Below are 25,885 nucleotides of genomic sequence, written 5' to 3'. Positions count from 1 at the left end.
TTCTATCAGTGCTTTTTATTTGGCTCATTGACTCTTTTACTAGCCTGTGGAATGTTAATTCTAAGTGGCAGTACTTTATGGCAAATAGAGAGGCACATATATGCTCACTTACACATAAACATTTTAAAAGACATTTTCCAAGAAAGTCCTAACACACAGCATATTTGGATTTGGGTGAGAATCTGTGCTTGTTACGCTTCTATATTACCTGTCATGTTCTTTGTCCACGAGATGATATCTGGCTCTAAATGCCACTAGGTGAGCATAATATGCTGGCGCAGGTATAGAAACAGACCGTGTACAGCGCACGTAAGTGTGGCAGAGCTGGTAAGTTAGCAGCTGAAGTTCATCTGCAGTAAAGCAGTTATCATCCCATAAAACATGATAGTGTGAAGGTCGGCTGGTACCCTATAGGAGGCAATGGAATATTCTGTTGATTTCTAAACTTATAAATAAATATTTAGCACAGCTTTGTACATTAATAAAATATATCTTAGTTTAATAATCCAGTGGAAAAAAAACCACAACATTTAGCTGATTCTGGGTATATCCAAAAGAAGTAAAAACAGGGACTTGAACAGATCTTTGCACACCTGGGTTCAAAACAGCATCATTCTCAAAAGCTAGGAGGTGGACACAATTCAAGTATCCACTTATGGCTGAATGTATAATAAGGGAGTGTGTGTGTGTGTGTGTGTGTGTAATGGAATACTATTCAGTCTGAAAAAGGAAGAAAAATCTGCCAGATACTGTAACATGGATGAAACCTGATGTTTCCGCACAGTTCTTTATATTTAAGTGATAAAGGTCAACTTTTGTCTGTGTATGTATGCTCAATCCTGTCCCACTCTTTGTGACCCCAATGACTGTAGCCTGCCAGACTCCTCTGTCCATGGGATTTTCCAGGCAAGAATACTGGAATGGGTTGCCATTCCCTTCTCCAGGGGAATCTTTCTGATCCAGGGATTGAACAGGCATCTCTTGTGTCTCCTGTACTGGTAGGCGAATTCTTTACCACTGTGCCACCTAGGAAGCCTTAAACTTTCATGATGTTATGCTAAAACCAGTCACAAAAGTACAAATGTTGTACAATTCATTTATATGCTGCTGCTGCTAAGTCACTTCAGTTGTGTCCGACTCCGTGTGACCCCATAGACGGCAGCCTACCAGGCTCCTCTGTCCCTGGGATTCTCCAGGCAAGAACACTGGAGTGGGTTGCCCATTTCCTTCTCCAACGCATGAAAGTGAAAAGTGAAAGTGAAGTCGCTCAGTCATATCCCACTCTTTGCGACCCCATGGACTACAGCCTACCAGGTCCTCCATCCATGGGATTTTCCAGGCAAGAGTACTGGAGTGGGGTGCCAGTGCCTATGAGGTACCTGAAATAGTGAAATTCACAGCAGACAGAAAGTAGAATGGTGATCACCATGGGTTGGAGGTAGGCGGGAATGGGGAAAAGTGAAAGTTGCTCAGTCGTGTCTGACTCTGCGACCTGATGGACCATACAGTCCATGGAATTCTCCAGTAGAATTCCACTATGGAGTGAGTAGCCTTTCCCTTCTCCAGGGGATTTTTCCAACCCAGGGGTTGAAGCCAGGTCTCCCACATTGCAGGTGGATTCTTTACCAGCTGAGCCACCAGGGAAGCCCAAGAATACCGGACTGGATAGCCTATCCCTTCTCCAGTGGATGTTCCTGACTCAGGAATCGAACCGGGGTGTCCTACATTGCAGGTGGATTCTTTACCAGCTGAACTACAGGGAGTTAGCATTTAATGAGAACAGAGTGTCTGGAAAAATGAAAAAGTTCCAGAGATAGAAGGTGGTATGGGTGCACAATAATGTGAATTACTTAATGCCACAGAACTATACACTTGAAAACTAGCTACAACTACATTGTATGTCATGCGTTTTTTAAAACCTAGAACATTTAACTGAGTGCCTATATATTAGTTACTATGCTACAGATTATGAATTGCAAAGAAAAACAAAGCAAACAAAGTCAAAGGTTTGTCCTCTCTTGGAAAACATCATTCAGTAGAGGAGTAAAGGAAACAGAGCATCTACAATTATAGAGCAACCAATAAGTGGTTACAGTATTATTGGTACTTAGTCCTATATAAGAATACCAAAGGAAGTAACTGTGAGAGTGAGCCCTAAGGGTTCTTCACCAAGAAGGGAATGAGGGATATTTGGCCTTTTGGGGGTGGGTGGGGTGAGCAGACAGTAGAGAGAATGAATGGCCTTAACAAAACACAGGGGGCATAAAACTCCATGGCAGATTTAGGGAACAGTCAATCAACGAAGATGAAGACAATATGGAGCCTACAGAGAAAAAAATGAAATTGAAATGAACATCTGGAATGAGACTGAATGATATGCTTAGGAATTTGAACTTTCATCTGTAGGCAGCAGGGAAAGCACTGCACAGCTTTGTTTAACAGGAAAGATTTTAGGTGTGATAAGACTGGGGGTTTATAAATTATCAATAACGCCAGTAGTAAGAAAGAGGATGGGTTAGAAACAGAATCACAATGAAGAAAACAGAAAATCTGAACAGACTGACTACTAGTGACTGAATCAAATTGATTTTGATGACGAGTAATCAAAAATCTCCCAACAAACAGAAGTCCAGGACCAGATAGTTTTCCTGGTGAATTTTACTAAACATTCAAGGAAGAATTAACACCAATCCTCCTCAAACTTCCAAAAAATAAGAGGAGGCAACTCTTCTAAATTCAGTTTACAGGGTTAGCGAGCATCACCCTTCTACCCAAGCCAGACAAGGACGTCTCAAGAAAAGAATTACAAGTCAATATCCCTGATGAATACAGACACAAAAATCCTCACAAAATATTAGCAAATCAAATTCAGCAATACATTAAAAGGATCATAAACCATGACTGAAAGTGAAAGTCACTCAGTTGTGTTCAACTCTTTGCAACCCTATGGACTGTAGCCTGCCAGGCTCCTCTGTCCATGGAATTCTCCAGGCAAGAATCCTGGAGTGGGTAGCCACTCCCTTCTCCAAAAAATAACAGGGGGCATAAAACTCCATGGCAGATTTAGGAACAGTCAATCAACGAAGATTTTTTACAGTCTGAGTCACCAGGGAAGCCCAGATTTATTCTAAGTTGTGAGGATGGGTCAATATCTGCAAATCAGTCAATGTGACTTGATCACATTAACAAAATTAAGGATAAAAATCATATGATCATTTCAATAGAGGCAGAAAAAGCATTTGGCAAAATTCAACATCCATTTATAATGAAAACTCTCAACAATGTGGGTATGGAGGGAACATACTTCCTTTTTTTCATGGACATGCTTTGCAGCATGGGGGGCCTGAGTTCCCCAACCAGGGATCAGATCTGCACCCACTGCAGTGAAAGCATGAAGTCTTAACCACTGGATTGCCAAGGAAGTCCCAAGACTTCTCTTTTTGATCTCAGAGAAGTCTGAAATTATAATAAATCTGGGAAGACATGTAAAGAATGGTCTCTGGTCCCTGTGAAAATTCCTGGTTATTTGCTGACTACAGTGAATTTTCAATTTGGTGTACCCCCAAAATACTGGTCCCTAAAGTTTCTGGTTAAATACATTGGAGAAATAGTCCTGGCTTGAAAATTCTTAATAACCATTTGCACGTGAATAGCATCCAGAAGTTCTAAAGTAAAAACAAAACAAAACAAAAAGCCCCCCACCTGTTTAATCAGCATTTCTAAAATTTACATGAACAGAGAGTCTTTTTTCCCTTCTGTTATATTTATTAAGGAGTTACAGCAGTAGTGTTCGGATACGTGGAGGGAAACATAAGGTTAAAATATATACTCAAATGATTTTAGCTCAGAAGGTACTTTTAACTTTGTTTTGTTGACTGTTACACCCACCATAAAAATATATCACACTGATTGTAAAGAGGAGCAGATATAAGAAATATAGAAATGAATGGGACAATAATTTTAAAGCCCTAAGAGTAAAACTGGGGTTAGTGTATGTGGAACATATAAAGCTTTAAGATATACAGTTAGGTGCACCTTCCAGAACTTTCTATTTTAATCAATAGCAAGTATCTAACATAGTTTAGGGCTACAATCTCTCAGACATCGTGGGAATGTGGATTCACTCTCTGTTGCTGAGCAATTTGAGAAGCACTGAATTACAGCTTACGTGGTACTAAGTATAGCTAACAAATTGACAAAAACATTTTCTGAAAATAAGAAAAGACTTAAAAAGTTATTTAACTGAAACTTAAAGTTTGTAATTCTACAATTAAACTCTCACATGCTCAATATCTGCCAATAAATGTCAAAGTTTTCTATGAAGTATTATTATTAAAAAGAATATATCAAAGGAACAGTAAGGTTACATTAAATTGAAGACCCAGTTTCGGGAGATGACTTCTATTAAACTACTTATAATCTGGTATTTTCATAGAAATAAGTCCTTCTCAGTGTGAAAAAGGGGATACGATTTAGTTACTGAGAGTTTCATCTAACTTCAGATGGAAACAATCTGAAGTGCGGAAAAGAATATTTCTTTCTCCTTTTTCTGAGATGCATAAGAATGTAAGTTCCTGAACTGAATTACTTCACCCAAAGTCTGGGCTTACCTGTATCCCAGCGTGACTACAGAGGTAAAAATCAAACTCATACGGGTGGGTAATGTCTGTGTCGACCGTTGTTCCAGCTGGGATATTGCCACTTCTTCCAACCTAGATTCATTTGGTCAAAATTTAAACAAACAAGTCAAAGATAAAGAATGTATCTGAAAGCACTTGTAAAAAAATAAAAATACACAGGCTGATCCCATGCTTCACTACTTCCAGCTTGAAATAATACTTGAGAAGGCATTAAGAGTAGACCTTATTCTAGTCCTAGTTCCTATTCTTAAAAGTTGCTAAAAGTGAGAGCTGATTAACAAAGTTTTATTCATCTCCATGGATGCTTAGCTGGTAGTTGATCTCAATATGGGTTGATCACTTAAAAAAATTTTTTTAGGAAGTAACTTTAAGTGCTCCAATTTATAACATCCATGCACGGCAGGTTCTCTGAATGTGTAATTCTTATGAAAATTAGCATTTTTCTCAGAGAACCCTATATTTTTAGAGTGAAAGGATGCTGACAATAACATCAGCTAGAGTCACCATTTGGTAGTTATTTATATGTCAGGATTTTACATACATTATTTCTAATTCTGATAATCCTGCAAGTTAAGCATTATTCCCATTTTGGGGCAAACTATGGCTCAGGAATGCAAAATAACTTGCCCAGTAGCATACAGTAAAGACCAGGACAGACAGTCAAACATGGAAATGACGACAAAGACCCTATTTCTTTTATTTCATATTAGCAGGTTCAACATTTTATAAGGAAATAGACACCATGATTGTATCTAAGTAATACATGATGTGAATGAAACAGGTAGAAGTTCCTGATAATGAAAGGCTCCTAACAAAAGAATTTAAAATGCATATATATACTTACCTCTACCTCCTTATCCCTAACACATTTAAAATCATTAATTATAAGTCAAGGTTTATAAGGCTAACAAATCAGAAACTATCCTACTGACTCAGATATTCTTTCTGCTGTGTGAGGGACACTACCAGGTGGGGGCTTGAGTTACAGCCTTGAGGGGCAGCCAGCTGCTGCTGCTGCTGCTAAGTTGCTTCAGTCGTGTCCGACTCTTTGCGACCCCATGGACTGTAGCCTACCAGGCTCCTCCACCCATGGTATTTTCCAGGCAAGAGTACTGGAGTGGGGTGCCATTGCCTGGGCAGCCAGCTAGCCTTCACCAAGTCACAAAACAAAGAAAACAGTTCATAGTTTTATTAAATTATGCCTATTCTTAACACACAGATCTCCTTATTAATACATATATAAACAGTTTTACTCTATTTACAGGGGCAGCAGAATGCCTGGGTTCATATCACAGCGCCACCAAGTTTCTAGTCATGAAATCTAGGACACAGTGTTTTCCTCTTTTATAATTATCTCTCATCTATTATCATTAGGAGGTATTGAAAGCAAAGGTGAAAGAGAAGCAAATAAATGAAGGAAAGGTACAATTAAACACCAGTTGCAAGAAATCATTAAATCTAACTCAGATTTTCCTAATCCAACTTCTGAAGAAAGCTTTGGTTTCCTAGGTATAGAAATGTAGCTAGTAATTTGGGGCAAAGGACTTTAACAACATGGAGGCCAAAATAAAACTACCATTACTGCTATGAGAGATGTGGTAAAGGACAGTATTAAGAGCACCCTGGAGCCAGATTGCCTAATAAGCTTGCCTAATTTGAGTCCCAGCTCTGCCCATTACTAGCTTTGTAACCTTGGGAGGTTATTTAACCTCCATGTGGCACAGTTTCCTCCTGTGAAAAATGGGGATAATAATAATAAAGTACCTCATAGTGTTGTTTGTGAGGACTAAATGAGTTAAACTTATAAAAAAGACCCAGACCAGTGCCTGTCATGCCCTCTTTCTCTATCACAACAACCATTACCACCATCCTACAACTAGTTAACTTCCACCGAGTGCTCAGCTAAGCACCGTTCTAAGTATATTACATGTTTTAATTTTTAAAAATTCTTTCAAAAACCCAAAGTAAGGCAAATATTAATGCTATCCAAACCTTGTTTAGAAAAAAAACAGGCACAGAGATTTTAAGTTATTTGCCCAAAGTTATACAATGGGTATAATCAAAGACCAGGTATCAAAATATATACCAAAGACAAGACACATTCCTCTCTTTCTCAGTCTTTTCTAATGATCCCCCTTCCCAAGAGGACACTAACCCTTGCAATCCTCAGATTTCTCTGCTCTAAGGTTTGCAAGACGGAGGCAAAGCACTGGAAATGAAAGCTAGCCTGCATGAATTTTCACTAATCACTCTAGAATGTCCCTCATTTGTAAAATTAATTTTTACAAGAGATTTTGAAACTAGGACATAACTTTTTTCTTCTGAACATTGAAGGAAAATATGAATAAAAAGAATAATTTTAAAACTCTAAATTTCTTCACAATAACAAAAAAGTATAATGGGATTCTGAACATTTGGAGTGCTCCCAGAAATTCTAGAAGGTTAAAAAAAAATTATCCTGTTTTGATGCTTCTATCTATACTCATAAGCAAGCTGTTTTGTTTTAACCTACTACCATATGTTAGAAATCCTGCTGTTGGCAGAGAGCCTTTGTTAAGCACTCTATGAACCATATGATATAACCTTTGCTCGGGACAATAAGTGTTATAACAGATGCAAGATTACCCTTTCAGTTCTATCAGCACAAAACAGTCGAGTGTGGTGTCTCTTCTGAACTACAATGTAGGTTATTCCAGGTTGATAGTCTTTCTCCAAACTGATGCAGGCTTCTCGAATTGCTAGGAGTTCATAATATAATACCTAGAGAAGATGAAATGGGAAGATTTGATAGTCAGTTGTTCTATACATACTTCAAAGTAAGATTCTGATTTAGACTCAGTTTCTTAACTCATTAATTTATAGCTAACTATACTTCTCTATTTCATCCTGACTACTACCAGAGCATGGTCTTAGTGATCAAGGCTTAAATATCCACAATAAACACTTTAAAAGGGAAAATCTAAGGAAGGGTCAAAATTTGACTGTAGGAGCTCTCAACTTAATTAAGCCTTCTAACTTCAGAACTAGACACCACATTATAAATATAGTACTTGATATAACCATAGTATGGGAGAATCCCTGGCAACCAACCTGCCTGAACTGCCCCTCTGAAACACCATCCCGATAGAAGATGATACGAGTAGGCTTGAACCGAGTTGACTTATAAAACTGAATGAGAAGTTCTCGGACCATGGAGGCGAGGTCCTGGATGATCTCCTGTCGGGGTCTCTGAACTCTTACGGTAGCACAGTATCTGCTTGGGTGGGCATCCATACTACCTACAACCTAGGTTGGAAGAAGTAAAGAAAAAAATAGAAATTAAGGTAATCAAAAGTGTATGAATATGAATTTTACCACAAAAAAATTGAAAAAAAGTACCTAGATTTCATTTAAATGTGTATTTTACTATAACCTTAAAAATCACTGTTCATTTTGAAAGTAATGAAACAAAATTCTGTGAAGAACAGAGTAAAAGACCCAGTCTAGGGTCGAAAACTATTTTCCTCTAAGTAGGCTACACTTTATATTCAACAATTTGCTTCTAGTTTACAGATGTTGCTGGCAAACCTAAATATTGGTAAAGATAGACAAAAAGATGTATATAAAGAGAATAAGAGGAAGAAGAAAAGTAAAAAAGAGGATCCATACAAACACCTGTGTTTCCCTGGTAGCTCAGTTGGTAAAGAATCCTCCTACAATGCAGGAGACTCAGGTTCGATCCCTGGATGGGCAAGATTCCTGGAGAAGGAAATGGCGACCCACTCCAGTATTCTTGTCTGGAAAATTTCATGGACAGAGAAGCCTGGCAGAGACCCCAGTCCATGGGGTCTCCAAGAGTCAGACACGATTTAGCAACTAAATCACCACCATTCAAACACCTGATTTCTCTTACAGTTTAGCAAACCATCCCAGAAGTCATACTCAGATGATTTTGGCATCATTTTTTGGGGGCTTCCCTGATAGCTCAGTTGGTAAACAATCTGCCTGCGATGCAGAAGACCCTGGTTTGATTCTCGGTTGGGAAGATCCCCTGAAGAAGGGTAGGCTAGACACTCCAGCATTCTCAGGCTTCCCTGGTGGCTCAGCTGGTAAAGAATCCACCAGCAATGTGGGAGACCTGGGTTCGATCCCTGGGTTGGGAAGATCCCCTGGAGAAGGGAACTGCTACCTACTCCAGTATTCTGGCCTGGAGAATTCCATGGACTGTATAGTCCACGGGGTTGCAAAGAGTCAGACACGACTGAGTGACTTTCACTTTCACTTTAAGAACTGCTATGCTTCCTAAATTTTAAAAGAGTTTTTCCTCTTTTACTGCAATACCCTAGATAAAAAATCCTGACGCTATACTCAGTCTTATTGTGTTGTATTTATGCTTTGTATCTGGTCACTAGAGAAGTTAATATTGATTTTGAGAGTAGCTATCTTAATTTTTTCTTTCTGTGTCTTAATATTGTTATGTGTTTGCAGCCCATGCATTGCAATTAGTGAGTAGCCCCCACTCACTGCAACTAGAGAAAAGCCTTTGCAACAATGAAGACCCAGAACAGCCAAAAATGAAAATTAAGAAATAAATAAAGGTAGGCAAGAGATAGAAGAGACAGATGTTAAGAGAAGCAGTATTAAAGAATTCAAGTGCAAAGTATTAAACCGGACAAAGGTGAAGATATTTTATACTGGAAAAAAAGCAATGCACCAAACTTGTATGTGATACATCTTTCTGTAACAATGACATGACTGAAATACACAAACTCTTCGAATTATAAAAAGTAACTGAAAACATGCAACTATGGAGAGGCCAAACAGACAAATTTCTGTGTAGGACACAGAAGAGTTGAGTAATACAATTAATAAACTTGATCTAATAGATATATATGGAACCTGTAGCCTCCGAACTAGAGAATAATCATTCTTTTAAAGAATCCAAAGAACATTTGAAAGTTGACTCTGGATAGATCTACATAAAGATGCATAATCTGCAAAACTTCACAAATGTATTTTTAAAACTTTATATATATTTACAAAAGCTATTTAAAAGAAAATGTCATTAAAATTCAGAAAGTTAAAACAAAAATGTTGATCTTCATGTAAACTTGAGATAAGATAAACCTGCCTGATACTCACAGCAGCAATAGAAGGCTTCTTCCCATCACCAGCTGGCGGATGAGTGACATCTGCTCCCAAAAAGATCACTGGTTGCTGGAACACAGAAGGTCTTAAACACATTTTTAACAAGAGTTAGATAAATTTTTTCATTATGCTTTTATCTGTCTCACACTAGGGCAGCACAATTGCAAGTTGTTGGTCTAGCACAGAGAAGATCCTTTTTAGACAGTTTCCGCCTTAAGCAGCTGTGCTGATGGTTGTAAAGGGCAGTTGCTGCTAGCATTCTTCATAATAGGCATAAAATGATAAAATTTCCTCATATGAACCCATCAATTTATATCAACCTTTCTTTAATCTACTTACATTTTAAGCCAATGTAATCTTGAAAGGAGATAAAGAATCATTAAACCATACCGGAAGGGATTAAGGGAGTCTACTACTCCCCCGAGAGTGAACAAAAGTGTAAAATTTGAGTAACATATATTTAATAGTCATAAAGTAGCTAGTGGTTCATTTTATTTTAAAATTGTATTCTTGAAAGTAAAGTTACTATTTCTCTTAGTTCTTGGGTTTAATAAAATTCTATATTCATCTATGAATCTCATATATATTTAATAGGGATGGGAAATAGAGGCAGTACAGAAAAACAGGAAAAAAAGAGCTTTTGTGTCAACAAGACATTTAACATTTTAGAGCCCTAGTTGCTTCAACTACTAAAAGGAAACCTACTGTTTAATTCTCCAAATAACATTATGCCTCTTCCCCAGCACCCTATTTCTAGGTCATCATGTCTCATACTTCCTAAGAGCTCTTAGACATGATGGCAAAGTAACAGTAACATCTGTTGCCCCACTGACCGCAACAATTGATATGACTTATTTAACTGATTTACTTAATTGACATGCCCCCTCCCCTAACCCCTGGGCTTCCCTGGTGGCTCAGCTGGTAAAGAATCCACTTGTAATGCAGAAGGATCCCTGAGTTGGGAAGATCCCCTGGAGAAGGGAACGGCTATCCACTCCAGTATTCCAGCCTGGAGAATTCCATGGACTGTACAGTCCATGGGGTCGCAAAGAGTTGGACATGACTGAGCAACTTTTACTTCACTTCACTTCTCCCCTAACCCTACCCCAAATCCCTAAAGGAGGAAGAAAGGCTTCCCTCACTTTCTAGGTGAGTAGCTTCATGACACCAGCTTGAAGATGACTACTGGACTTCCTTGGTGGCGCAGTGGATAAGAATCCCCCTGACAATGCAGGGGACACGGGTTCGAAAATACCACACATCACAGGGCAACTAAGCCCATGTGCAACAACTACTGAGCCTTCGCTCCAGAGCCCGGGAGCTGCAACTACGGAGCCCATGTGCTGCAACCACAGAAGCCCGTGCACACAGAGCCTGTGCTCTGCAGCAAGAGAAGCCACTGCAATGAGAAGCCCAAGCACCACGACAAAGAGTGGCCCCCATCCAACGCAACTAGAGAAAGCCCGCCGAAAAGCAACGGGGACCCAGCGCAGCCAAAAACAACAAGAAGGTGACGACCAAACAATGAAAACGTTTTACAAGCTGCATGCATCTGAAAAATAAAGTTCTCAACACTTTCTAGTGAGAGCTGAGGAACTTTGCGTACTAAATGAAAATGGGATTTTTCATAAAGCATTCTCTTAAATTTTGCCAATCAAAACTCTTTACTTTTTGCCAAAATTTCTACTTATCTCCTATGGCAGGAATCACCAAAGTTGTCTCTTACATAGGTCTTAGGTATGGCTGCTGCTGCTAAGTCGCATCAATCGTGTCCAACTCTGTGCGACCCCATAGATGGCAGCCCACCAGGCTCCCCCGTCCCTGGGATTCTCCAGGCAAGAACACTGGAGTGGGTTGCCATTTCCTTCTCCAATGCATGAAAGTGAAAAGTGAAAGTGAAGTCGCTCAGTCATGTCCGACTCTTCCGACCCCATGGACTGCAGCCTACCAGGCTCCTCCGTCCATGGGATTTTCCAGGCAAGAGTACTGGAGTGGGGTACCACTGCCTTCTCCTAGGTGTGGCAATACATAGAAAAATTAAGGTATGAAAATTAATGGAAAAAAATGAATATCTTTTTAGGTGATTAGCTTATCTTACCTTTGATGAGGTACAAGAATATTATTGATCCCTCCAAGTTTAACATTTATCTTCAGGCACAGGTTTGAGAGAGTTTGAGGGGATGTCTTTATTACATTCTTGACTTGAACACATTGTGTAGCCATACCCAAAAGTGTATCTCCGACACGTTTCACCTCCGCTAGGAAACAAATACAGACATCTCTAGTTAAAAAAGGTCAAATTTTACTGACCATTAAGCTGCTTTGTATGTTTCCCCCTGTGAAATATATCACTGTATTACAGGATACCCCAAATTATACCAATGCTAAAATAATGTTACTAAAATTTAAGGTATATTGTCTTTTTTTGGGCAACGCAGTGTGACTTGTGGAATTTTAGTTACCAGACCAGGGACTGAACCTGGGCCTTTGGTAATGAGAGCCTAACCACTGGACTACCAGGGAATTCCCTGCTGCTGCTGCTGCTAAGTCACTTCAGTTGTGTCCGACTCTGTGTGACCCCATATACGGAAGCCCACCAGGCTCCCCCTTCCCTGGGATTCTCCAGGCCAGAACACTGGAGTGGGTTGCCATTTCCTTCTCCCTGTACTGCCTTATTTGATTACATAAATGTGTAGTGTCTTGAGGGCATTCAAGAATGCAATTAGTAATATAATTTCTATCTTAAATGTTTTAAACTGATGTCGAGACAATTAAACTGGATCTTTTGAATTAACTCCTTCCAGGATTTCTGAAAACTCTGTTCTAAAATAGACAGTTATAAAATATGAAAAATACACCTAAAATTACTGCCTTGGAGATCCGCTTAAGCATTTAGTGATTTTTCCAGTTGTTTTCTTCACATATAAGAAACTATATTTTTGTCTTCATGAAAATACTATAACCACAACTGAAAAACCAGAGAAAATATATCATACATAGACCCTTATTAGTATTTAATTGTACTTTCTTCCAGTAATATTCTCATCTGTATTATTTTAATGTGGTTATAATCACAGTATACTTAGAGCTTTCAATCCTATTCTCCAAAGTTTAATTTAGAAATACAGAGGTACTACAGTATAAAGGCTTTTATCCTGTCCCTTTCTTTAACCTGTTTCCTTTTCCTATCTAACCATTCACACCATGACATATTTTTGAACTGAATATAGGTTTCTATTATATTTCATCAATAATATATCAAATAGATTTCTATTATTTCAAAGAATATTATGAATAACATCTTTGTATACTTACTTTTGTTTGGTTGTATAACTATAGCTTCAGGATAAATTTCTACAGGTAGAATTTTTATAGATACTGAAAAATCACCCTCCAAAAAGATTTATTAATTCATTTAACAAATATTTGTCGAGTCATCTGATACATGCTAGCACTGTGTGAAGTTCTGGGGATACAATGCTGAGTTAAGAGAGACACTGTTTTTGCCCTCACAGAATTTATAGTCTAGTCAGAGAAATAGGCATTAGTTAAATAATTTTAAATTGAACATCACAACTGTGAAACAACATAAAGGAGTGGTAACAAGGTGTTAAAAGACAATAAATGTTAAAGAATTTGACCTTGTCAGGGAGGTCAGGAAAGGGAAGGGATGTCTGAACTAAAAAAGAAAGTGAGTTTACTTGGTGAACGGTGGAAGAGAGTTATGAGAAGCAGTACAGGTAGAAGGAAGAGGGTAATCAAAGAGTTCCTGTGGGGAAAAAAGCATAAAGCGAGAAGATGAATTCTGAAAAGGTAAGAAGTCATGGTTTAGAACATGCAAACCCTTGGAAGATAATCTTAAATGTCAATTTTATCAATTGGATAATGAAAAACTACTGAAGCGGGGGGTGATAGGGAAGGTGGTAAAATCAGATCTGTACTTTAAAAACAGTACTCTGGACACTGGCTATAGCACTAACACGTAAAAGATAAGAAGTCATCACTTCCATCCACACAACAACAGAAAAAGCTGAACAAAACTGAAAATCAATGGTTTGTCTCTGTCTTAGATCCATCAGAGAAATGAGGTAACAAAGTGAACTGCCACCCCCGAAACAGGTGAATACAATGAATCACAGTCAAGATCAGCTTATTAGAAGCAGAAACTGATGAAGCCATTGACTGCAGGAACAATTAAACACTAACTCCTGGGAATTCTATGGCAGCCCAGTGGTTAGGACCCCAAGCTCTCACTGCCAAGGGCCAGGGTTCAGTTCCTGGTCAGGTTGGGGAACTAAGATCCCACAAGCTGCGCAGCGTGGCCAAGAACAAACAAAACAAAACAAAACACACCGGCACAAAACCACACACACTAACTCTTATAACTCAATAAGAAGAAAACCCAAGCAATCCAAATAAAAATGAGCAAAGGATTTGAATAGACATTTCTCTAAAGAAGATCTACAACTGGTCAACAGACACAGGAAAAGATATTCCACATCACTAATCATTAAAGAATGCAAATCAAAACCATAATGAGATACTACCCCATACCCAACAGGATGGCTAAAATAAACAACAAGTACTGGCAGGAATGTGGAGAAACTGAAACCTTGCTCATTGCTGACAGGAATGTAAAATGGTGCAGATTCTGTGGAAAACAGTAAGGCAATTGCTCAAGAAACTAAAACAGAATTACCATATAAGCCAACAATTTCACTTCTGGGAATAGATCCAAAAGAAGGGAAAGGAAGGATTGGAACAGAGAGCTGTATGCTCATGTTCAAAGCAGCATTATGGTGGAAGTAATCCAAGTGCTCACTGATAGACGGATAGATAAACAAAGTGTGGATATACATGCAATGGAATATTATTCAGCTTTAAAAAGGAAGAAAATTCTGATACATACTCTAGCATGGATTAACCTGAGGGACATTATACTAAATGAAATAAACAGTCACAAAAGGGCAAATACTATATAATCCATTTATATGCAGTAACTAGAATAGTCAAATTCATACAATCAGAAAGTAGAGTTAGGAAGGAGAGATGGGAGTTAGTGCTGAGTTTCAATTAGGGATGATGAGGAAGTTCTGGAGATGGATGGTGGTGATGGCTATACAACAACATGAATGTACTTAATGTCACTGAACTGGATACTTGTTAAAATGGCAAATTTTATGTTTTATACATATTTTACCACAAAAAAAAGGGGAATAAAATTCTTATACATACTACAACATAGATCAACCTCTAGGACATTACCCTAAGTACTGTACGAGTCCATTTATACAAGTTACTAGAATAGGTAAATTCATAGAGACAGAAAGTAGAATAGAAGCTACCAGGGTTGGTGGGGAGGAGAATTGGGAATTATTGTCTAATGGGTACAGAATTCTGTATGAGATCATGAGAAAGCTTTGGAAAAGAACAGTAGTGATAGTTGTACAGTGCTGTGAATATACTTCACGCCACTGAACTGTGTGCCCTAAGATGGTCAAAATGGTAAATTTTATGTTATGTCATGTATACACACCAAAACTTGTTAAAAAATAGTTAATTCAAGAACATCCTATGAAAACAGTATCTCAGAAAGAATGAAAACTCAACCAAAATTTGATGCCAGGGCATTTCTTGGTGGTCCAATGACTCCAGTGCAGGGGGCACTGGTTCCATCCCTGGCAGGGGAACTAAGTACCCACATGCTGCATGGCAGGGCCAAAAACAACTGACACCAAGCGACTGATTGACAGAGAGCCTCACCTATACCAAATGAGATAAATGCAGAGATTCCAGGGTTCTGGCCAAAGAGGGAGGGCTACAGCAGAGGCTGAAGTACAGGCAGCAGCACTCAAGAAATAAATATTAAACTTAAAGTGGCAAATCGATGAGTTTTTCTATGAGAAAAACAAATAGGATGAAGGCTATGAAGGTGCTGGTTTTGAAAGATGAGAATTCCAGAACAATTTAACAGTTGAAACTATGGGAGTGGATAAACTGATTTATAAGTAAGCATGAGGGAATATATATATTTTTAAAAGTGAAGGGGGCTTTCCTGTTGGCTGAGCGGTAAAGAATTTGCCTGCCAGTGCAGGAGACATGGGTTTGATCCCTGGTCTGGAAGGATCCTACGTTCTGCAGAGCAAGCAAGCCTGCAAACCACAACTGCTGAGCCTGTGCTCTAGAGCCCATGCCCTGCAACGAGAAGCCTCTGCAGTAAGAAGACCTCACGCCACAACTAGAGAGTAGCTCCCGCTCACCATAACTAGAGAAGAACCCACCTAGCGATGAAGACCCAGCACAGTTGAAAATAAATAATTTTTTTTAATAAAGAGGAAATACGACAAATAAGAACTAAGGGAATCTGTTGATAGTAGATCTGCCTGGAAAGAAATGATAAAAGTATGTTTTCTAGAGAGAAGGAAAATTATGGAAGTCCAGACCTATACATACAAAAAAGTCAGGGAAGGAATAAATAAAAAATAAATTTTTTTATATTCTTATTCTTAATTGAACTAATAGATAGTTGTTCAAAATAATAATGTCAACAATGTATTGTATGGAAACGAATGACAGCAACACTGGAAGGGACAGGAGGGAGAAATCAGGAATATTGATAACTCTGTTAGAAAGTATCTACACTATCTGTGAAGTGGTACGGAATTAGTGAAAGCGAACTTAAATTACTAGTAAATGTATACTGCAAACTTTAGGGAAACCACTAACATTTTTCACAAAAGGGTAATTCATAGAAGAGAGAAAACAGAATACAGAAAATACTCATTTAAAGCCATAAAAGGGAAAAAAAGGGGAGAAGATCATGGACTGTAGCCTGCCAGGCTCCTCTGTCCATGGGGTTTCCCAGGCAATAATACTGGAGTGGGTTGCCATGCCCACCTTCAGGGGATCTTTCCAACACAGGGATGAAACTGAGGTTTCCCACATTGTACGCTGATGGTGTCAGGGGCATTACCCTACTGTCATGGAAAAGTGGAGTGTCCTTGTGGTTACAGCTAAGGAGTAGCAGAAATATCTGCTCTAGTAGGCAGAGATCCACTTTGTGATCTCTTTTACATGGAATGTTACATGGAATGTACCAGAAAAAAACTGAGCAGACAGCAGGATTTGTGAGTCATCCCAACACACACAGGTTAAACCTACGGTCAGCCGGGTTCAACGTTTGAAAATCAATTAAAGTAACTGATCCCATTTATATGTAACCAGTCAATCCTAAAGGAAATCAACCCTGACTATTCATTGGAAGGAATGAAGCTGAAGCTCCAATACTTTGGCCACCTGATGCGAAGGGCCAACTCACTGGAAAAGACCCTGATGCTAGGAAAAGACTGAAGGCAGGAGAAGAAGTCGACAGAGGACAAGATGGTTGGATGGCATCACCAACTCAATGGACATGAGTTTGAGCAAGCTCCAAGAGATGGTGAAGGATAGGGCAGTCTGGCATGCTGCAATCCATGGGGTCCCAAAGAGTCGGACATGACTGAATGACTGAACAAACAGACTGATCATATTAAGAGAAAAAACAGAAAAATCATATGATCATATCAAAACATGTAGAAAAAAAATCTATCATCCATTCATAACACAAACTCTCAGCAAACTAGGATTAGAGGGGAACTTCCTTAACTTCATAAAAAAAAACAACTAGAAGGTTTACAGCTTTCATGTTCATTGCTGAGAAACTAGATGTTTCCCCCCTAAAGTCAGGAACAATGTAAGGATGTCTCATCTCACCACTGCTATTCAACATCATACTGGAAGTCCAAGCTATTGCAAGGAAAAGGATATAAAAGTATACAGACTGGGAAGGAAAAAATAAAACTGCCTTTGTTCACAGAGAACATGACTGTCTATGCAGAAAACCCCCCAAATGGACAAAAGCCTCTTGGAACAAGTAAGTGACTTAGCAAGGTTACAGGATACAAAGTGAATATACAAAAAATCAACTGCTTTCCTAAGTACTAAAAATGAAAAACTAAAATTTAAAATTAAAAGTGCAATACCATTTATACTAGCAACAAAACAAAAAATATATACTTCAATATAAATCTAAATGAGGAAAACTATACAACTCTGATAAAAGAAATCAAAGAAGCTTTGAACAAAGAGATACTCCTTGTTCAAAGATAGAAGATATCAATTCTAAGATGTCAATTCTTCCCAGTTTGATCTACAGACTCAATGTAATCCCAGTAAGTCTCAGCAACTTATTTTGTGATTACTGACAAACTGATTCTAAAGTGTATATAGAGGCAAAAGACTTGTATTGTCAGCTAATACAACAGGGAAGAAACAGGGAAGAAAAAGAGTAAAGTCAGAGAACTGACACTACCTGACTTCAAGACTTATCACAAAGCTAAATTAATCAAGACAATGAGGCGTTAGCAAATGAATGGACACACAGACAGATGAAACAAAACAGAGTCCAGAAACAGACACACACAAATATAGTCAATCTTGGACAAAGCAGCAATTTGATCTCTGGCTCCTCTGCCTTTTCTAAATCCATTTCTCCATTGCTTTAATGGAGAAAGATAATCTTTCCAACAAATGGTGCTGAAACCACTGGAATCCACATGCAAAAAATAAAACAAAAAAACTAGATATGACCTTATTCCTTTCATAAAAATTAAGTAAAAATGGATTATAAACCTACATGTAAAAAAGAAAACTATAAAACTACTAAAAGATTATACAAAGTAAAACTTAGAATATAACACCAAAAATGATATGTGAAAGAATATATTGACAACTTCATAACATTTTAAACTTGTGCTTTATGAAAGACATGCTTCACAGAAGACAAGCCAGAGCCTGGGAGAAAATATTTGCCAAGTAGGTATCTGATAAAGAACTTGAATCCAAACATACAAATAACTCTTAAAAGTGACCAATAAGAGAACATACATATCAATTAAAAAATGATCAGAAGACTGGAATAGACATTTCATCAAAGATATACAGATGGCAAAGAAGCACATGAAAAGGTGCTCAATATATATATATACACACACATATTTTGGCCATGCCACGCATGTGCAGTATCTTAGTTCCCTGACCAGGGACTGAACTCATGCCCCCTGCAGTAGAAGTGCGGAATGTTAACCAATGGTCTGCCAGGGAAGTCCTGGTGCTCAATAATATGTGTTATTGTCGTTGTTCAGTTCCTAAGTCATGTCTGAGGTTGTTGATATTTCTCCCAGCAATCTTGATTCCATCTTGTGAGTCATCCAGCCCGGCATTCTGCATAATGTACTCTGCATATAAGTTAAATAAGCAGGGTGACAGTATACAGCCTTGACATACTCCTTTCCCAGTTTGGAAATAGTCCGATGTTCCATGTCCAGTTCTGTTTCTCCGTGTTCTGCATACAGGTTTCTCAGGAGACAGGTAGGGTGGTCTGGTATTTCCATCTCTTGAAGAATTTTCCAGTTTGTTGTGATCCACATAGTCAAAGGCTTTTGCATAGTCAATGAAGCAGGAGTAGCTGTTTTTCTGGAATTCCCTTGCTTTTTCTATGATCCAACGGATGTGAGCAATGATCTCTGGCTCCTCTGCCTTTTCTAAATCCATCTTGTACATCAGGAAGTTCTCAGTTCACATACTGTTGAAGCCTTGCTTGAAGGATTTTGAGGACTTCCTTGCTAGCATGTGAAATGAGCACAACTGAACGTGTTCAAGTATGTATTATTAACAAACTTCAGAGTAAAATTACAAGATACTACTACATACCTATTAGAATTGCTAAAATCCAAAACTGTCAGATATTGAATGCTGAGTGAATAGGTGCTCTCATTAATTGCTGATGGGAAAATAAAATGGTACGTCACTTTGGAAGACAATCTGACAGCCTTATTGTTGTTCAATCACTAAGTCATGTCTGACCCTTTGCAAGCCTATGGACTGCAGTAACACCAGGCTCCCTGTCCCTCACTATCTCCTGAAGTTTGCCCAAGTTCATGTCTATTGAGTCAGCGATGTTATCCAACTTCTGCCACCCTCTTCTTTTGCCTTCAATCTTTCTCAACATCAGGGTCTTTCCCAATGATTTGGCTGTTTGTATCAGGTAGCCAAAGTACTGGAGTTTCAGCTTCAGCATCAGTCCTTCCAATGAATATTCAGGGTTGATTTCCTTTAGGATTGACTGGTTTGATCTCCGTGCTGTCCAAGGGACTCTCAGAGAGTCTTCTCCAGCATCACAATTCAAAAGCATTAATATTTTGGCACTCAGCCTTCTTTATGGTCAAACTCTCACATCTGTACATGACTACTAGAAAAACCATGGCTTTGGCTACATGGACCTTTACTGGCAATGACGGCTCTGCTTTTATTAATAAGCTGTCTAGGTTTGTCATAGCTTTCCTTCCAAGTGTCTTCTAATTTCATGGCTGCAGTTGCCATCTGCAGTGACTTTGGGGCCCAAGAAGAGAAAATCTGTCACTGCTTCCACTTTTCCCCATCTATTTACCATGAAGTGATGGGACTGGATGCCATGATCTTAGTTTTCTGAATGTTGAGTTTTAAGCCAGATTTTTCACTCTCCTCTTTCACCCTCATCAAGAGGCAATTTAGTTGCTCTTTGCTTTCTGCCATTAGAGGGTATCATCTGCATATCTGAGGTTGTTGGTATTTTTCTTGGCAATCGTGATTACAGCTTGTAACTCATCCAGCCCAGCATTTTTCATGATGTACTCTGTATACAAGTTAAATAAACAGGGTGACAATATATAGCCTTGTTGTACTCCTTTCCCAATTCTGAACCAGTCAGTCAGTCAGTTGTTACATGTAAGGCTCTAATTGCTGTTTCTTGACTCGAATACAGGTTTCTCAAAAGACAGGTAAGATGGTCTGGTATTTCCATCTCTTTTAAGAATTTTCCACAGGTTGTTGTGATCCACATAGTCAAAGGCTTTGGCACAGTCAATGAAGCAGATGTTTTTTCATAATTCCCTTGCTTTCTCTATGATCCAGCAAATGTTGGCAATTTGGTCTCTGGCTCCTCTGCCTTTTCTAAACCCAGCTTGTATATCTGTAAGTTCTTGATTCAAGTACTGCTGAAGTCTAGCTTGAAGGATTTTGAGCATAACCTCACTAGCATGGGAAGTGAGTACAACTGTCTGGTAGTGTGAACATTCTTTAACACTGTCTTTCTTTGGGATTTGGATGAAAACTGACCTTTTCCAGTCCTGCTGCCACTGTTGGGTTTTCCAAATTTGTTGACATATTGGGTGCAGTACTTTAACAGCATCATTTTAGGATTTTAAATAGCTCAACTAGCTTTGTTGGTTACAGTAATGCTTCCTAAGGCCCACTTGACTTCACACTCCAGGATGTCTGGCTCTAGGTGAGTGACCACAACATTGTGGTTATCCCAGTCAATAAGACCTTTTTATATATGTCTTCTGTGTATTCTTGCCACCTCTTCTGCCTCTGTTAGGTCTTTACTGTTTCTGTCCTTGGCAGTTTTATCATTTGATAAAACAATTGTGCTCCTGCTTGAGTTAGAAACTTCTGTCCACACAAAAACCTCATGTGAATGTTTGCAGCAGCATTATTCATAATTGCCAAAGATTGTTAAGAAATCAAGATATCCTCCAATAAGAAAATGTATAACAAACTGTAGTACTCACAGAATGTAATATTCAACATTAAAAAGAAATGACTTGTAAGCCACAAAAAGACAAGATAGAATCTTAAATATTGCTAACTGAAAGAAGCCAGTTCAGAAAAGGTTACATACCGTGTAACTCCAACTATACAACATTTTAGAAAAGGCAAAACTATAGAGATTTAAAAAGACCAGTGATTGTCAGGGGTTTGAAGAGATTGAGGGAGAGATGAGTAAGTAGAGCACAGGAGATTTTTAGAGTAGTGAAACTGTTCTTTGACACTGTCATAGTAGATAATGATATTATGCATTTGTCAAAACTCACAGACCTGTACAAAGAGTAAACTTTAATGTAAACTGTGGATAATATGTAATAATAATTTATCAATACTGGTTCATTAAATGTACCACTCTAATATAAGATGTTAAAAATAGGGAAAGCTGTGTACAGGGGAAAGAAGGTATATAAGCACTTTCTATATTATCTGCTGAATTTTTCTGTAAATCTAAAACTGTTCTAAAAAGTAAAACCTATTAGAAAAATCACTCACTGAACCCACTGAGTGAAGCAGTGTAGAAAATGGACTGAAAGTGAACTAAAGAGAACGCAGGCCAGAAGATCAGTGTGGAGGCCAGGATAGTATCAACTTCCTCTCCCAGCAACAGTGTATGAGAGTGTACTTACTCACATCTTTGTCAAAAGTAGCTATCATTGTTGGTGAAAAATAATTTATTCTAATTCACATTTCTTTAATGTCTATGAGGCCCAGCATCTTTTCATAGATAACTGACCATTTGTATTTCTTTTATGTCCTTTGTCTTTTTCAGTTATTTGTTCTTTCCTTGATTTACAAATTCTTTAACACCTTCTGTATTTTTTCTTTTTCTTTTATTTTTTAAATTATGAAACTATGATAGCACATTTACAGGAGAGTTGGAAAATACAGAACAAAGTTACATATAGTTCCACTATATATTACAGTTATTTTCTAAGTAGATAAATTAAAATTTTTAGTTGGAGTTTCAATATCAAACTCTCAAAATTTAACAGAACAAATATACAGAAAAGTAAAAGGATACAGTAGACCTGAAAAGCACCATGATACAATTGAACACAATGAAGATTTATATAATTTTCACACAACAGTAGGGTATAAATTCGATTCAAGATCCCATAGACTATAAACTAGGAGACACGAACATATCTGGGGACACAAAACAAGGTAAAACTTTCTGGATTTTATCACAACTTAAAAAATATCTTTTGACTTTTATAACCATCATTTTTAATTGCTACATTGGAGAGTCGGACACGACTGAGCGACTGAACTGAACTGAACTGAAACCGAACATATTATTTCACCACTAGAAACTATTTAAAACCAGTTGTTCGTAGTTTTTTAATGTCACAGATATCATTATGAAAATTTTGTGCACAGTTTTTTTATATTATGAATTCCTTCCTTTGAACATATTTTAGGAATAAGAAATACTTAATTTGTGACTGAAAACACATTTTTATACTTTCGATGAAAGGATATTATCAATTTGTACTGTCATCAGCAATATGTTAAATACTAGATTCACTGCATACTCACAATCACTAGGTATTACAGTATTTTAAATATATTTGCTAATTTAGTAGCCTAAAAATGTCCTTTTATCAATTTGTACTTTTCTTTATTTCGTTATTGGTATAAACCAACATATTCTCAAATATTTATTTGTTTTTTCTTGAGAAATTTTGGTTTACTTTCTTCATTTATTAATCTAAGGGAACATAAAAATTTTTTCCTTTGACTACAATAACAGATCCATTAGAATACTTTAATAATAAACTATAGCCTTTTGTTGTTTCCATTTGCTGCAAATATTTTTGATGTTCTATGGTTTCCTTTTAATTTCAGTTATACATCTGTGATATACGGAAAATTTAATATTTATGCAGTCAAATACATTTTCTTATGTCAATTCTATTATAAGCTTATATGATTATAGTCCATTCAGTAATTTGAAAACTATACTTTCTTTGTGTTTTTCCATGTTTAATTGATTTATTTTTAATTTATTACTCTCATAAACTTTACCTTGTTTACACTAATAATAGCTAACATTTACTGAGCATTCACTATACCACAGGTGCTATCATAAACCTGTTTACATAAAAGTGTTTGTGATCCCATGGACTGTAGCCCATCAGGCTCCTCTGTCCATGGAATTCTCCAGGCAAAAATACTAAAGTGGGTAGCCATTCACCTTCTCCAGGGGATCTTCCTGGCCCAGGGATGGAACCTGGGTCTCCTGCACTGCAGGTAGATTCTTTATACTATTTTAGCCACCAGGGAAGCCCTGTTTACATATGGAAATTTATTTAACCCTTATAGCTACCTTCTGAGGACTGAATATTTGTAGTACACCAATTTCACAGATGAGGAAACCCAGGCTTTGTGTAGTTAAGTAATTCAGGTAGTATCACATAAGTGGCACACCTGCCAATTAAGCAGCAGAGTCTGACTCTAAAGCCTGTGCTTTTAACATTACATTATACTGATACTCAAGTTATTTCAATGACATTTTTAATCAACAATTCTTCTCTTAATCATTGTTTTGTAATGCCTCCTTCACTGAAATTCTTTTCAGAGAGTCTTGGACTATTTAGTTTGCTCTCCTGATTTCTCTTTTTATAGTAACAATACATGGTTTTAAGGACTATAGTTATAAAATGTATTTTTATGTTTGAAAATTTTAGGATATGTGTTAATATAATTTTGAAAGGAATTTTTTTTTGCAAGCAGGATCTTCGATCTCTGACTAGGGATCAGACCCATGTCCCCTGCCTTGGGAGCATGAAGTTTTAACCACTGGATCGCCAGGGAAGTCCCTGAAAGGAATAGAGAGTACCTGAGGAAAAATGCAATCTTAATACGGTATCTTTACCATACACTGGCGTCTTCCCGGGCAGGATGACGATAATGAGCTGCAGCCCTGAGTAGGTGTTCTTGAGATGCCGGAACATGGGCTCCACGCTGTCTGCCCCCTGCGCGTATTTGCAGAAGCAAGGCTGGCCCTGGATGGGCATCCCTGCATCCTTGGAAATCTTCCGCAGCTGATCCGTGAAACCCCTGGAAGGAGAAATCACTAAAAATAAAACTTTTGTCTAGTTATCAACATCTAAAAAGTAGTAATGGAAAGTTTGGGAAGGGAATGGAAGACAAAGCAAAGATCTGTTTGCTGCATATAGCAAGAGGTCACCAGACTAGTGATGTGAAAGGCCAACAACTGGTCAGTAATCTATTCTGCAAACCAAGAACACTATTGTATGGTTATTTTGTAGTTTCCAAAGGATATCAGTAATAGAGTGTGCTGGTTAAGAGCTCAGCTCTAGAATTAGCATGACAGGTTCCAGTTCTAATTCTGTTACTTGCTAGCTATAGAATTTTAGGCAAATTTTTTCAGTTTCTCTCACCTGTAAAATGACTGCTTCCAATACAGGGTTCGTGTGAAGATTAAATGAGATAATACACATTAAGCACTTAGTGCACTGCCCAAGACCTGGTGTAAAAGCTTGATAAATTTAAGCTATTATACATTTTCTAATTTGATCTTGACAAGTTTCTTAAGAAGGTGGTAGGGTAAGGTGTTATTGCCATTTTACAGATCTGGAAATAGCTTCAGGGCCATTAAGTATTAGATCAAGGTCAAATGCTTAGATGAGTGGCAAGACCCAGAACTATGACCTAGTCCAGAATTTCTTTCTACAATAATACCTATTTGTAACGAGGATAGCAGGAAAGATTCTGTCCTCAGAAAAGATTTAGAAAAAAAAAAAAAAGAAAACATTAAAAAAAAGAGGTAGACAGCACTGTAATAATTCTGCACTTAGTCTGGATAAATAAGTAATAATATTGAGCTTTAACAATCACTGTACTTGGTTTTAAAACAAATACATCCCTAAGTCAAGGATTTGAATGGTCTTTGCTCAAAAACTCTGATTCCCTCAGGACAGAGATGGAGTTTGTAGGAATTCCCTCCTCCTCCTTTTCCTTATTAGTATCTAAGAAAGTATGAAGTTGAATATTTTCAGTTAGCCTGAACAAGAGCCATAAGCCCAATGATTATGAAACTTCTATCAAGCCATGAATAACAAATGTAAAATGAAAAGAGTACCTCAAAGCTTGAAAAACAATTGGAGGTGTTTTCTTTGGTCTCTGGAGGTCAAGAAAGATAATCGCAGCATTGTATTTAACTGTGCTCCAGATATTTTACTCGAAAGTCAGGGGATAACAACTTCGGAGGAAAAAAATATACTAAGTGAACCTCAAGACAGATATTTAGCGATCTGGAGCTAATAAAAAGGAGGTGGCACTAGTGGTAAAGAACCCGCCTGCCAATGCAGGAGACGTAAGAGATGCAGGTTTGATCTCTGGGTCAGGAAGTTCCCCTGGAGAAAGCCATGGCAACCTACTCCAGTATTCTTGCCTGGAGAATCCCA

General features: G+C 37.9%; 1 protein-coding gene across 3 annotated transcripts in view; it reads right to left on the bottom strand.

Annotated features, from left to right (window-relative positions):
- Positions 1-25,885, bottom strand: part of AGO3 (argonaute RISC catalytic component 3) — a 132,175-nt gene that overhangs the window by 13,635 nt on the left and 92,655 nt on the right. For all 3 annotated transcript variants that reach the window (XM_055402949.2, XM_055402950.2, XM_088835135.1), the window contains 7 exons: positions 24,331-24,515; positions 11,866-12,025; positions 9,762-9,852; positions 7,731-7,925; positions 7,266-7,400; positions 4,611-4,712; positions 209-408 (listed from right to left, as the gene is read on the bottom strand). In XM_055402949.2, coding sequence (XP_055258924.1) covers positions 209-408; positions 4,611-4,712; positions 7,266-7,400; positions 7,731-7,925; positions 9,762-9,852; positions 11,866-12,025; positions 24,331-24,515 — 1,068 coding nt within the window. The remainder of the gene's footprint in view (positions 1-208; positions 409-4,610; positions 4,713-7,265; positions 7,401-7,730; positions 7,926-9,761; positions 9,853-11,865; positions 12,026-24,330; positions 24,516-25,885) is intronic.

Source organism: Moschus berezovskii, chromosome 4 (assembly GCF_049115385.1).
Source record: "Moschus berezovskii isolate FMDL1 chromosome 4, NW_MosBer_1.0, whole genome shotgun sequence".
Taxonomy (NCBI): domain Eukaryota; kingdom Metazoa; phylum Chordata; class Mammalia; order Artiodactyla; family Moschidae; genus Moschus; species Moschus berezovskii.
The sequence above is the reverse complement of the archived record's forward strand: the minus strand, read 5'-3'. Positions and strand labels throughout refer to the sequence as shown.